Genomic DNA, 14,655 nt, shown 5'->3' with positions numbered 1-14,655 from the left:
TACTTGTGACTGTACTATTAGAGTATTTCGTGTTTGTATGCTCTGGGTAACGCGCTAATTTATTATTGTCATCACGTGATAGTTTTATAATTTACGGATATTGGACGTTGAGATACGCCCAACCAGGCAAACGTTTTTAGTTTGAACAAGGATGGATTGTAGCAGCGACTACGAGCCCTCCAGTGTTGTGGAAGCATTTCACGATATTCCTCACTTTGATATCGACCTGAACGAGTTGAATTCAACGTACAAATCATCTGTAGGCGATTACTACGAGGTGAGCGAACTCGAGCAAGCCCACAAGGCTAATTTTACTGTGACGTTTTGTTTCTTTAGGCGATAATAATATGGTCATGCTTGCCAGTCCTGGTGGGAATTGCTCTCACTCTGTTAATGTTTGTGGTCTGGGGCGTCTCATGGTGCTATGGCCGCTGGAAGAAGAAAGAGCAACCAACCACATACCGCGAGCCTTCGAGATGTCTTAAAGGAATGCTTGTAACCTCCCTACTAGCCTGCGCGGTCGCTGGCGTGTAAGTTACAAGATGTAGCGAGGCGGCACCACACGTAATTTAAACATGATGCATTTCATATGCTGGGTTTCTGTGGACTAAACCAAAACCAGTTGATAGGCGTGTAATGTACATTAAAGTATAAAACGAATCGTGTTAATTTCTGGGTATGCTGTGCACAGCGTTGTAGGTTTGAGGTAGCTGATAAAAAGCATTGCTGTGGTGTGGCACCTCCTAGAGTCTCTGTTGTGGCTTCTCCTGTGTCATTTATGGGAAGCATTAGTGTCAACCAGTGGTGATATCAGCAGTAATGAGCCAGCATTGTTTATTCACCTGTCATGTGTACCTAAACTATTATCCTTTTTCTGTTGTGGCAGTTTTGTGTGTTAAACTTTCATTGATAACACAACTAATAATCTACCATTGTTTGGGTGAATTTCAAAGTAGTATAGTAGTATTTCCCTTGGCCTGAAATAGTAGATTGTTGTTTACTTAACAAGTACCATGTCATAAGGAAGGTCTTGTTTAGTGTATCACACATGTACTAGCATACACATCTACACACATACACAAGTATGGTTTTGGCTAATCTGTCTCCCTACTAGATGTATGATTTCAGGCAATGTATTTGTCTGTGTTCAAGTACTGTAATTAAGTGGCTCTGATTTGACGTTTGCATTAGTGCTTGGCTTTTGTATTATCAATATCATTAGATTGACTTGTATTATAGCCATGCTTTGTTGCAAAGTCGAGGTGGGTTTGTTTCGTGTAATAATTATATTATATAACCAATGAAAATTGATTTAAGGCTTTATGTTTAATTACTTACAAGATTAGTAATTGCCTGTAATTTCCAACTATTTGTGGCCTGTTGTTCCCGATATGATATTTCCCGATATGATATTTTACCCGGGATATATAATCTGGTGTGTAGTTATAAAGGCACTAATATACGCAGGTCCAAAAATCATACAAGCGCCATCAGCACCAATAAATACTGAGTACAAAGCTACTTATGTATAAATTTTATCTGTGTTACTTAGCATTGTGTGTGGTGGATGCTTTTATGCTGAAGTGGAATTAAACAAAGACGTTGTGGAGGTGGAAGATACGGTATCATTGGCCGAATCAACTGTTGACAATATTGAGACACAGGTAATGACATTCCTTTCTATAACCAACTAACTTGTCTCTGTAGGCTACATCTTATAACCATCGGAGTGTACAATTACGCCAACTGAGTGTCAAGACACAGTTATTGGGTACCACCAATTTTGATGATAATATTGCAATACTTGATCGACTTAATGACACTACAAGGAATTTGCCTGGTCTGTACAGTGCTGTTCTGGAGTTAACTGAAGGTTACAACATTGATGGCTCTGCTGATGATGTTGACAAATTTGAAACACCAAGGTAAAGAAATACCTGATTGTGTTACACAGTGGCTATCACTTACAACAGCCTAAGTGTTGGAGCCATTGTAACCACATGTTTACAGTATCTTATTGTTTGTGGCTATATTGGACAAGAGATGGATTAATAGATGTTGCAATTATTAGTTGTTTACTGGTGATGTTTACCATATTTGTGCACTATATTGTGTGGTATGTGTGTGTTCTAGGCACTGGGCTGTGATTGATAGGGCTGTGTGATAATGAAAATACCTATATCTCGATAATGAAGACCAATTTTATCTCGATAAGGAGTGATCTGCACAAAACAACATAACTACACTTTTATACATTAGTATAGAGACCATCTGAAAATAGTTTAGCAAAATAGCTGTACATTTATTTAAAGCAATCTATAAGTTGAGTTGGCAGGAGAGTAGAGACAATCCCTTAAATATGCTATCCAAATATTTTTGGATTTACAAAAACTTGCTGAAGTTGACTATTATCTCAATAGTAAAAAACTTATCTTTTATCATGATAATAGAAATTTATCTCTATGGGCATTTATCTAAATTATCTCCCAGCCCTAGTGATTACTATACTGATTTTGTTGGTGTTGTTTGTGTTACTGTTTGTGTTGTTCTACTGCAGATTAATAGATGTTGCAATTATTCGTTGTTTACTAGTGATGTTTACCATATTTAGTACTTGTTGTGTGGTATGTGTGTGTTATAGGCACTGGACTGTGATTGCTATACTGATTTTGTTGGTGTTGTTGTTTGTGTTACTGTTTGTTGTTGTTCTTCTGCGGAAACCAATTCTGATCACTCTGTAAGTTTGTGTGTAATAGTAGTAGTGTATATGTGCATGCCTGCATGTGTGTGCGTGTGCATGCGTACATGGATGACAAATTAACGATTATCTATTAAATATCATCAACAGTCAGGTGATTAATTGTTGTGTGGTATCCAGTACTGTCACTTCACCTACACATAATAACTGATCAGCCCATTGACTTTGACAGTTATGATTGTTATTGTACACCGGATGCTAGTAAGCAAGTAGGGCTCTTTCGAGATTGTCAGTGTCAGTATAGACCCAAACAAAGGTTACAAAAGATAACACTATGCACATCTCATGCTCTCTCCCACTGATACTTATGCACACACTAAGAATGGTACAGAATACATGCAACACACAGGTGTGGTACACTAACGTACTACCTCTGGCTAATGGGTAGTCATCTTAAGAACTGTGATAATGTAAAATAAAATAATATTGATTGAGCAACATACATTGATATAATGTGTCTATGGGAATGGCCATGATTTCAATAATAATTTATGTCCTTTCCTTGAAACAGCATTGAAGTTATGGCCTATTGTTTAACTAGGTGTTATGTATTTCTCTGTCTCTCACTGTTTCCCACACAGGGTTGTTTCATTTCCTTGGCTTCTTGGGTTGGGTATCCAAGGCTGACCTGTATATATTCATTACCAATATTGTGTTGTGGCTTGTGTAGAGGTCAAGAAGCTTTCTTAGGTGGAGGTTGTGGTGCGTGTGGGGTAATCTCTTTGTGGTTACTGTCACATTGCTGTTCTGTTTTGTTATGTTACCATGGTAACTGTATTACAGGACTGCAGTGGCAGTATTCATTTTTATGGTTCTGATGTGGCTGGCTGCTGGAGCAGGGCTGGGTGCTGTGATTGTAAGTAATATTGTAACAATTATCATGACAGTGTTTTGTAACTTGTACTTGACTAATGTGATTTCAATTGATAACACTTACACATGTAGTAATTGTTCTGATTGTGTTGGCTACTATTTATTGCCTCACTTTTATCAACCTGTAGTGAAAGTCCAAAGAATGGGCTGCCAAAGTTTCTGTGTATTATGCCAAATAGTTTGGTCACATGTTAGTAGTTCAGAAAATATTCTGTCAATGTATTATGCTGTACACTTTGAGGTCATGCTGTGTATTAGTGTACATGAGATAGGCCCATAGTTGTCAAGTGTTTATGACAGTTAAAAGTGTAGTGTATAAACAGGTGAACTGTTGACTCTGCCAGCAATCCTGTAGTAGTGATCACTGCATAGCAACCAGGGCTTTAGACACCATATTTAATAGTTATACCATAGCTGCAAGGGATTTGCTGATTTATACACCCAAAGCCCGAGGGTGCAAGTGTATAATATCAGCAAAATCCCGAACAACCGTGGTGTGATATATATCACTTGGGGCGCACTCACCCAAAAGGTGAAAGAACTACAGATAACTCATCCCATTTATTTTATACAGTAGCATCTGAAGATCGATCGTGGTTTTAATAGCATGGACTAATAGCCATCAGAACGTTAGCCATACGTTAAAACATCATTAATACGTTACTATGCTTCAACATGCAATGTTAAAAAAAACTTGCAATTGTGGGATGAAGTTTATATTATCATTTTTGTACTAAGTTAAGCCAACTAACTTCGCTATTGGGACAGTAAGTAAGTTATTATATTAAGTTAAGTACTTAGGACTGTAAGTTATTAACCTATTTCAATGTAGCAGTAGTAAAGTAGCTTTGCTGTTCCGTAGTCTGTTCAATGGCTGATACGCGGTGGGTAGAAATACGCATCCACGGTCACCCAAACAATTATTTTGTGCCTTCATTATCCTTTAGTACCAACCAACTAGTCTATCTTAGCAAATATACTTAGCTTAGCAGCCACTACAAAAATGAGTCCCGCAATACAAAGCTCTATGCTGCTCAATATAACGAGTCAAAGTGCATCGTTTCTTTGAACTGGCTGGGTATCAAAGTCATTGGCAAACCGCTTTCCCATGATATTGCCCGGGCAATATGCGAGTTAAACACCGAGCGGTGCCTTTGAACGCCCACGCTAAAGTGGTATATTATAACAACAAATTTTCAACAAAACTAATGTTTGGTGATTTGCATTTTAAAATGCAATTGGCAAGATCTTGATCTGGCAAAATTGTAGTTGCTTAATATCGGTTATTGGGATAATTGGCTAATTTGGATATCAGTGCAACACTAGCAAAATGCTGTTGCTCGCGAGGTTGTTGACAGAAAGACGAAGCATGCATGCTGTCCAATTAATCCTTCTTGGGTTGAAATGTCTGCCTTGTGGATTTAGTGATAATCAGTCACTGCATGCATCAGTAGGCTGGCTACCTGCTGTTATGGTTGAATCCACCAAAATATGTTGCATCGAAAGTTTACTTAACACACAAAAAAATTTGGCACTAAAATTTACAGTAGCTACCCCTCTGTTCTTTCTCACTATATGCTGTTACATGTACGTGTATCATGGTGTGTTCTAGTTGTTGCAGTGTGTTTGTTGTTTACTGGTTATATTTTATATTTCATGTTCTATTTCATCTTCTTGCAGATTACAGCTGATATATGTCATGATCCTGATGGTACTGTACTCAGTAACACTGGGAACGATGGCAACAGTGGTACGTGTCTCATCTACAATTCAAGTATACTACTAATACAACATTTGTCAATAAGTAAATTTGCCAGTCATTTGCTGCTGTAATCTTCAATATTAAATTCACTGAATAAAATGCTGGTTGGAGAGTGCATGCATATCTGGGTGGTATTTTTCTACACAATATCATGGTTGTCGAGTTATCAGTATTGCTACTACATTTTTAGAGAGCAATTGTGGCTAAAGAGATAGTGAGTTATTGTGCCTAACACCTTTTTCTGTTTGTTTCATCAATTTCTAGATACATGCATTGTTTTCTCAGCACTGCGTCATATAGAGCGATATATCACCTAGCTATAGTTAATTCGTTCCCTCAATAGATGTGACACACATCAGTGGCAGCACTGGCTTCCTCAAGCTTTTCTGGTGTGCATTTGCTGTTTGATGTATACAATATCTTGTAGGGCTTGCCAATCTCTTGCCTTCACATTGAAAATATATACTATGTGTAATATGATATTGTACCTGTATTCCTTCTCCAGAAATCACAGAGTATTTTCTGTTCTGCAACAGTTCTTGTGGAGATGACAATCCCTTAATTGAAGTAAGTTCCTTTTATTCCTTTCTTTTCAAAGTGTCACAAGTTTGTATTCTTCATCATTGTTTAGGCTGTGGATAGACTTGTGAATGTTCACAATGTGGCTGAGGAGATATTCAATGAGCTTAACATGAGCATAGGACCAAGTCGTCGTGATGGATTGCAGGTATGTATATTTGTGTGCCAAAATGGAGCTTGGGTATTGTATCTATTTTTGCTGTATACCAGCAGTAGAGATGTATGCAACCAGCCACACCATAGTTTTTTCTTTAGAAAAAAACAGTCTCGCATAAAAATGGTGTTTGGCCTTATTCCTGAAGAGCCTGCACTATATCGTTGTGCATTTCTATATTACATTGTTTCTGTAGCAATCACTGACCGACCTAGAAGAGGTATTGGATGATGGTCATGTTTCAGCTAATGCGTTGACACTACTAGCAGAGTGCACTGCACTGAATAATGTATGTAACTCTTTTAGTTTAGTAAATCTGTCTAATTCCTTTGCTATCTCTCTTCAGCAATATGAGGATAGCCGAGATGACTTTTGTGATATGGGATTGTAAGTAACTAGTACACATGTGTAGTCTTTGTGAATACATTGTACACACCCACTAGTAACTGCAATTCCTACACTTGCCAAAACTGTTTGCTAAGCAAACAGTCTTCCCACCAATTGTCAACTTGTTATGGTAACACACAGAATTCCATCACCTGTGATGTCACATAGTGTTGACCTCAGCAATGTCATAAGTACTTAGCAAGCTGGATTGAATCTGTTTTTGGTTCTAATGGGTTTCACTATGTCTAAAACTTGTTAAACAAGAAATTGTCTACACAGAAACACATTAAACTACATTCATGCTGTGTTAACTGATACGTTTGTGTTCCACTCTAGTATCTACATCCTGACACTGTTCTGTGCTGCTACATTCATGGCCTTGCTGTTATTGTGTATTCTGTGTGTCTCCAAGAAATATGTCAATGTGTTATATGCAGCTGATCGGTAAGTGATGTGTTAAGACAGTATAGGATGTTTAAAAAGTGATAATGTGGCAATTGGCTAATGAAGCATTACATTATCCCATAGACTATACTAATCTTTTATCATAACTTTAAATGTCCTGGTTACACACAGTAGTTCCATTTACGTCCCTTTATAATTCATGGGGCTTGTACCCATGTTGATTTATGAGCAAAGCGCATTTCTAAAATGTAAATCCACGAGTCTCATGTAGAATTATTGTCCTGATGGTGCATAGCATCAAATTGTGTTGTCCTTTCTAAATCTCAGAATAAATAATTTATAAACTTGGGACTAGGGGTAGTATACATTTAATGTGCAATAGACTAGTGTGTTGTATTGTTCATCAGATGGGACAACACTGGATTTAGTTACAACTTCTCACCCACTCCTGATATTCAGTCTAACGGCTACAATAATGGTGGGAACAATGACACTGCTAGACAGACCTCTGTGAGAAGAAAGCAACAGTACGATGGATGGGTGGCTGGTAAGACACACCAGGGGAACTACAGGCATCATGGAGAGTAAGTGGATGATTGTGGTCTTCAAGGTGTATATGTAACCGTCTCAGCGAAAACCCGTCAGTTCACACAAGCATGTATTTTGAGAAAAATGAAATTTTTAAAAAATTGGTGAAATTACACATGTTACAAAGAAAATTTTATGCAAATTTTAATCGAGTCATTACTCAGAGAAGACTCAAATTAATTAAACCTATACACCATCTTATTTGCCTACTCATGGGGAGTTCAAAAATCTTTGTTTAATTTCTGTAGCTCCAATGGTTTGCATGTTACGTGTGTTTGTTTACGATGCAGTGGACATAAACAAAATTGTTGCTGTTTCTTCAATAAAACTTAATTCATACACCTATTATGCAAGTAACTGCTGAGTGAAAAATAAACTTGGTCAATCTGCCAATCCATGGTGAACATTGTAAGCTAAATCCCAACTCTGTAGACTAATCCAAATGTAAGTTATGGCTGCGAATGTAAGCGCGTGTAGTTTTTTTTCACTGTACAAATCGATTCCCTTGCTCATCCTACTGTCTAGCGCTGCAATTCCAAAACTACTCACCATAATTGACCGAAACTTGGGTGAACCATTCCTTGAACAATGCAGATAATGCTGAGAAAATAAAAAGAAATTTGGAAGCTGTGCAAACTAGACAGGTTTTCGCTGAGATGGTCACTATATATGTCTGATCCCATATTTTTATTTTGTCAATTTCCAGAGGGTCTACATCAGCTGAACCAGAATATGAATTACAAGATGGTGGTAACCCACCCCTGGTGAGTTAACACAACACCATAGCAACCAGCTTGTCATATTTTTTTTTAAATTGTTCTCTCCACTACAGTATGCCGATGTTTTGAATCACTAAAATTTCCTGATATTATAGAACATTCATCTCTTATGCCACTTGTGTGTTTAAGTAATTACCCCGTTGTGTATTTCCCACCTGTACCTGCATCACCTTATAATGATAATAGCACACGTAAGATCTGTATTTTTATGTATATGCTATTAAATTCTGTAATGTAATTATAAATACAATCATGTAATTTTAAATAATACAAAATATTTAATTACAATGAAATAGTGTGTAGGTGTTTACTTTAATTATTGTCTGTCATTGTATGCTAGTGCTATAATGGCTTTCTGGTGTCCCTGGTATTCACGAATGACATGGCTTTGGTCAGCATGCCACAGCCGAGCAACATGGTCACTGCATGCTACACAGAAACAACAAAATTGATATTAGAATGACAGCTATACTTATAACAGTGACCAGCACTGAAGGTCTGACAGCAACATGTGCTGCAGCATTACGATTACCTAACCTAATTAAAAGGACTCAAACTTAAAATGACTTATACCTAATAAAGTGAAATAGAAAAAGGGGCCAAAGTAAGGAAAAATCCTTCCAACCCAACAGCTTGTCGTTCTTATGGTATTTCCAGTGTCCACTATCAAAATTCACATATCCCACTCGTGAAGCATGCCAGCAGTTTCCCACACATGTATGCACGTGGCACATATTAGTTATACCATGGGCACGAGTGCTTTACCTGATATATACACATGAGCATGAGGGCCACAGACCCGAGTGCGAGTGTGTATATATCAGGCAAAGCACTGATGCCCATGGTATAACCATTACACATTTGTGCCTATTATGAAGGGTTTTTTTCTTTCCTATTCCAAGTACCTTATTCAGTGAATCTAAATATAAACATGGTATTCAAGTGTACGTGGAGCTAGTCCCGATTTCTTGTAACGCTTAATTCATGCAGGTTATTGAAAACATCCCCAGCACTTATCAACTGTGATGAACAGTCAATGATTCCCACACATTAATTGGGTATATATTTTCATGCTCTATTATCAACTGAACAGATGGCTGAATATCATGAGGAAAGAGGATGTAGTGGAACATTATGCTTGCTTCAAAACAAGCTGGATGAAAGGTGACGACAAAACAATGACGCATGTGCGTACATGTCCATTTAATAAAATCGCTCACTTAATTCAGAACCTACAGAGCTTTGTATCGTAGACTAGACACTGAGTGTAAATGATACAAGCTGATATACAGGGAGAATGTATGTAAGAGGTTAAAAGTTCAAACAGTTGGTTCACCTGTTATGACATATTGTGAGTCACTGGAGAAGGCGCAGTCCCAGACCCACTTCTTATTAGTGCCCTTCCTCAGTGTGTTTCTCTCTGTAAAGTCGGCAGTGGACCAAATCTTACAGGTGCCATCAGCAGAAGTTGTAGCCAGTAAACTACAAGAAATATACTAGCATAATTATACAGTCACGATGTGTACATTGAAAACACTTTACATGTAATTTACAGATAAACTATGTTAAATGTGGAGCAGTTTCTCTTTGAGAAGATTACACCAGACCTGTTAATTCTTAATAGGGTCATTGTGAGCAAATCTTGTCTAAAAGGGTCTACTGGGTGAGGTTAGCTAGTTTGGGTGAGGTTAGCTAGTTTGTGTGGATGCATTGGTTATTTGTAAACTAGCTAGGTAGGTAATATAATAATGACTTTACCCAGAAACTTTAAAATGCAATTACAAATTATATTACATGATCTGCACTTCACAGGGCTTGAGATGAATTAAATTTATTTAATACTGCTTGTAACTTCAGTATTTCACATTATACAAGCAAGTATTCCAAGTATAAAACACTATCATGAACTCTTGGTCAAAGATATGTTTTTGTTGTTTCAAATATGGACTGAAATTTGAAGTGAAAAACAGTCAAGTGTTGTGTACAAAACACACATACACCAGGAATGTGATAAACCAAACCAGTTCATATGATCACTGACCCAAATTATTATTGCCATAGAAACCACAGTGCAAATCAGTGGCCCCTCTAAACCATTGGATACAGACTAGTCTATTGGCCACAAAATAACCAACCAGCCTGTTGATTAGTTCACTCCCAGATTCAATCTCAAGATGACTATTTCTAAGAGTTCATAACAATTATGAAATGAGAGAGAGTGTCTAACCTCCAGGAAAAGCACTGAGAAGTGTTAATTTGATCAAAGAGGAACTTTACTCAGCACATTTGACCAGGCAGTAGGACACTCTCCATTTAAGAACTCTTGCTATTTCCAAAAAACTTCCTGGGCCACAAAACGTGATATTAAAAACCCTTAAACTCTTTCCAGGCTGTTAGTTCTAGAGATGTCGTCATTATCCATTATACAGTACGGACTCTCTACAGGTTGATCAAGCTGATCTCTCTACAGGGTGAATTTTTCCTTCCGATCTATAGCATGATTTGTTTCTAGCTGATCTTTCTACGGGTGACTTGTTTCTTGCTTCAGCAAATACTTTATCCATTACTATAGCAGTGCCAGTAATCCTTGCACTTACTTAAACAATTAAGCAGCTAGCAGAAAAAGTGGTTGGAACATTATCGAATTCACTGTACAACTATAAACATAAAATGTATGTTCTATTAGAGTATTTTAGCAAACAAGTTGAGGTAATTCATCACCTTAGGGTTCTATTACAGTATACAACACAACACTTCTGTTCTCTAGTTACATTGCAACAAAGAGCATATTGCAGGAAAAATCTTGACAAAATTACCCTCTACATATATATCTTCAACTAAATTTTACCAATTACCATTCAGCAATTGAGTTTAGTGCCCCGCCATATACGGTAGCCAATATCTCACCTGGAGTCTGGACTGAAGAGACACTTGAGGGCATATTTAGGATGAGCAATAATCCGTGTACGAGGGGTGAGTAGTATAGGGGCATCCCCTATTCCACCAGACAGACTCCATACAAAACATGTGCCCTACACCAATAGCATTAAGCACATCATATTCTAATTGAAGCACACCATCAATACCTTGCTGTTCACAGCTGCCAGGTAAGCAGCATCAGGATCAATACTAACACTGTGAATGGCTACATCTACTTCAGGTATCTGTACAAGAAATATTTACACATGCACGCCAATACATCATGGTTAAGGTGAAATTGCTATAAATGCTCCAACTACTAGTATACAATGGAGCCTACCAGGGATGAATATTTTGACTTTAATAAGCAGCTGGTAAGGCAACCTTTCCATACAGGTGACCATAATGTAAAATACTCTAATAATACAATCACAATATAACTAAAGGAAATTTCACTACAACAGAGGCTACACAACATGACAATCACTCACCACATTACTACTCGAGTCCCTCACGAGGTCCCACACATGCAGACATCCGTTCTGGTCACCGATGACAAGTGCTGCCTGGTTGGGGTGGAGACAGATACAATTGATGGGAGCATTAGCCTGGAATATTCTCTGACACTGCATGTTGCGTGATCTAAATGTATAGGTAGAGAAGGATTAACATACTTTTTATCAGAGACTGAAAATTAACAGTATGTATCACAAACTGTGCATAAATACCACAATACCACTACACAATACAAGCAATACATTGGAAGTCTGCTGAGTGCGAACTCAACAAGTTTGAATTTTCTTTTTATCAGTTCTTTGTTATCTAGAGGGGATAACCACTGGGCTGCAGCCTTTATGTGAATACTCTTGGAGTTGTAGTAATCTGGACAAAAACAGCCAAGCTGTGAAAAAGTGGTGCTGCCTTAAAAAGCCAGCTGCAATGATGGCAAATAAATTTTGAAAATCACACAGCCATTATTAAAATTTAATTTATTAGCATTAACATCACTGTAGCCACACCATTTTTCACACCTTGGCTGTATTTGTGTAGATTTCACTTCTCTTTGCACTTTAAAAGGCCCCAAAACTAGCCTATGGGGTTTTAACTCACATTTCTTACTTTCTATATAGACACAATAATGATTATTGAAGATTTATAAAATACATAATGTATTTTGTATTGCATGCTTAACTTCAATATTTGGTAATATTATTGTAATACTCTAATAGAGTGCACATTTTTTGAGGACTTCTAATAGAACATACATAAAATGTTCTAGAACAATCTAGTACTTCTATTGGTAGATCTATGAATCACAAACGCTTATTAATAAGCAAGATTTTTAGAATTTTTAAAGCAGAGATGATCAGCAGTTCAGTGGTTAAGGATGAGGGTGTTAGGTATGGAAGTCCATGGTTTGAACTCTGGTCAGTTTTTTTTTGACATTTTTGTGCACCTTTTCTCCGTAGTGACTGCTCTATTAGAGTATCCCAATCCCATGATTTTGGTTTTTGCTTATAACTTGTAGCTGTAGATCTATTGCTTTTCAAACCATCAAAAGACACTGCTATGATGATCAGCCTATGTACACACTAATTTTAAAGTTATTCCCATACTCAGTTTACCCTGTAACCGTGACAGAAGTTTGACCTTTTCTTACATGACTAAATGTTCATAACTCCTTGGATTTTCATCAGATTCACAGCAAACTTGATACGCAAACTCATCTTTATATGCTCTTCAGTTGTTGTACCAAAGATCGAGGAAATCAAGTTAAATTTTTGTATTTTATAACAATATTTTGCAAACTGTGCAAAAATAAATCACCCCCCCCCAAAAAAAAAACTTTAGAAGAAAAAATAAAGAAATTAAATCGAAACACTGAACACCCATATCTCACAAATGGCTGGTGAGAATTTAATCAAAATTGCTGTGTGGTCTACCCTGACAGTTATTCTGCAAAAATTGTGTGGGGGGCATATACTATGCAACCATGAAAGAGCTGTTTTCTTTCTTCCTGTCAATATACTCATGGTGAGGCAAGCCAGCTTTCTTGGCCGCACAACACACTACCATGTGTCTTGATAGTAACAGAAGCTTTACATCATCAATACAGCATGAGTAGAATACAATTACAAAAGATTAGCTACTTATGCTGTATTGAAGGTCTGCTATCAACCTGTGCTTATACTGATAGACCCCAGGAAGAGTAAAATAATCAAGTTGTACAGTGATTATATAAAAATAAATTACAGGAGCTCATTTAATCAATCGTCAAGTGTAACAGGCTATGGAGTTGGGACTCATAACGGAAATTCATCACGGTACAGATTTTGACATATATCCACCTATTCTTTCTATCAAGAAAGCTGTTTTCAAACTTAGAATAAAACTTACATTTTAAAACACACAGATTTGCTTTAAAAAAAATTTTTTTTTTTTAAACATGAAGAGACAGATCAATTTCGAGTCTTGTAACTAGTCGAGTTTTCACTCAGTGGGTCACACATTACAAATGCTATGAGGTCATACTCACCTCAGATCCCAGATTCTAGCAGTACCATCCTCTCCCCCAGTATACATCCACTTGCCACTCTCACAGAATCCAACAGCTGTGACATTCTTAGATATGCCATCATAATCTGTGACCTTTAAGAAAATATTCTTGACAGTTTACAGTAAGTGAAAAGGACAGGATATATCTAACCGGATTTGTATCTGTTGAGCAGACATGATACATTCTGATGTGCTGGTAGCCTATAAGATGAAATATACATTTTGCTGAGACCTGCAATTTTACATATATGGAACATTGTTAGATTGAGTACTAGCGCTTACTGCACACAGTTTCATCTTAATATCAATTAAGTAATTAAACAGTAGTGTGTGTGTGTGTGTGTGTGTGTGTGTGTGTGTGTGTGTGTGTGTGTGTGTGTGTGTGTGTGTGTGTGTGTGTGTGTGTTGTGTTTGTGCATTGCATCTCATGCTATCATATGCATTTATTTCGTGGGCACACATTATACTTATTCACCCAATTGTATACAGTACCCACACATACACTTTACCTGCCACAGCAACATATTTCTTGTCAGGAGTGATGGCTAACGAATTCACTTGCTACACAAATAATAAAGCAAAACTTAATGGTGCATACCAGCATGTACAAAACTACTGTAGACTCAAAATGTGCTGTACACTACGTGAATAGATGTTGGAACAGTATTGCGTCACGAGACTGAACAATGTTGAAACCCCAGGTAACTGGGGTTTATAAATCTACAGTTGAGCTACTTGAAAGCAACATAACTGGTCATTACAAACTCACGGAGTCTGCATGTTGTGCGGATCGGTAGCACACTCCATCGTGCGCGTGCCAAAACCTGATCGTGTGGTCGTAGCCGCCTGTTACGAAAATGATATCTCCAGACATGTACGAAAATATTAAAATACA

General features: G+C 37.4%; 2 protein-coding genes across 2 annotated transcripts; one reads left to right on the top strand and one right to left on the bottom strand.

Annotated features, from left to right (window-relative positions):
- The first annotated feature begins 86 nt into the window (after nt 1-86).
- LOC136250354 (protein tweety homolog 2-like) lies at nt 87-8,578 on the top strand. Its single transcript, XM_066042552.1, has 15 exons — nt 87-277; nt 337-530; nt 1,553-1,664; nt 1,708-1,925; nt 2,642-2,737; nt 3,542-3,614; nt 5,312-5,381; nt 5,899-5,960; nt 6,025-6,120; nt 6,323-6,415; nt 6,473-6,513; nt 6,850-6,957; nt 7,326-7,502; nt 8,213-8,270; nt 8,339-8,578. The coding sequence occupies exons 1-15, from the start codon at nt 152-154 to the stop codon at nt 8,360-8,362; spliced, it is 1,548 nt and encodes a 515-aa protein (XP_065898624.1). The 5' UTR covers nt 87-151; the 3' UTR covers nt 8,363-8,578.
- On the bottom strand, nt 8,457-14,651 carry LOC136250360 (target of rapamycin complex subunit lst8-like). Its single transcript, XM_066042557.1, has 9 exons — nt 14,530-14,651; nt 14,270-14,321; nt 13,912-13,961; nt 13,741-13,853; nt 11,696-11,846; nt 11,372-11,449; nt 11,193-11,317; nt 9,622-9,767; nt 8,457-8,714 (listed from the first exon to the last, which is right to left on the bottom strand). The coding sequence occupies exons 1-9, from the start codon at nt 14,632-14,634 to the stop codon at nt 8,602-8,604; spliced, it is 933 nt and encodes a 310-aa protein (XP_065898629.1). The 5' UTR covers nt 14,635-14,651; the 3' UTR covers nt 8,457-8,601.
- Nucleotides 14,652-14,655: the final 4 nt, after the last annotated feature.

This window comes from Dysidea avara, chromosome 3 (assembly GCF_963678975.1).
Source record: "Dysidea avara chromosome 3, odDysAvar1.4, whole genome shotgun sequence".
NCBI lineage: Eukaryota > Metazoa > Porifera > Demospongiae > Dictyoceratida > Dysideidae > Dysidea > Dysidea avara.
This window is presented reverse-complemented; position numbering and strand designations above follow the sequence as displayed.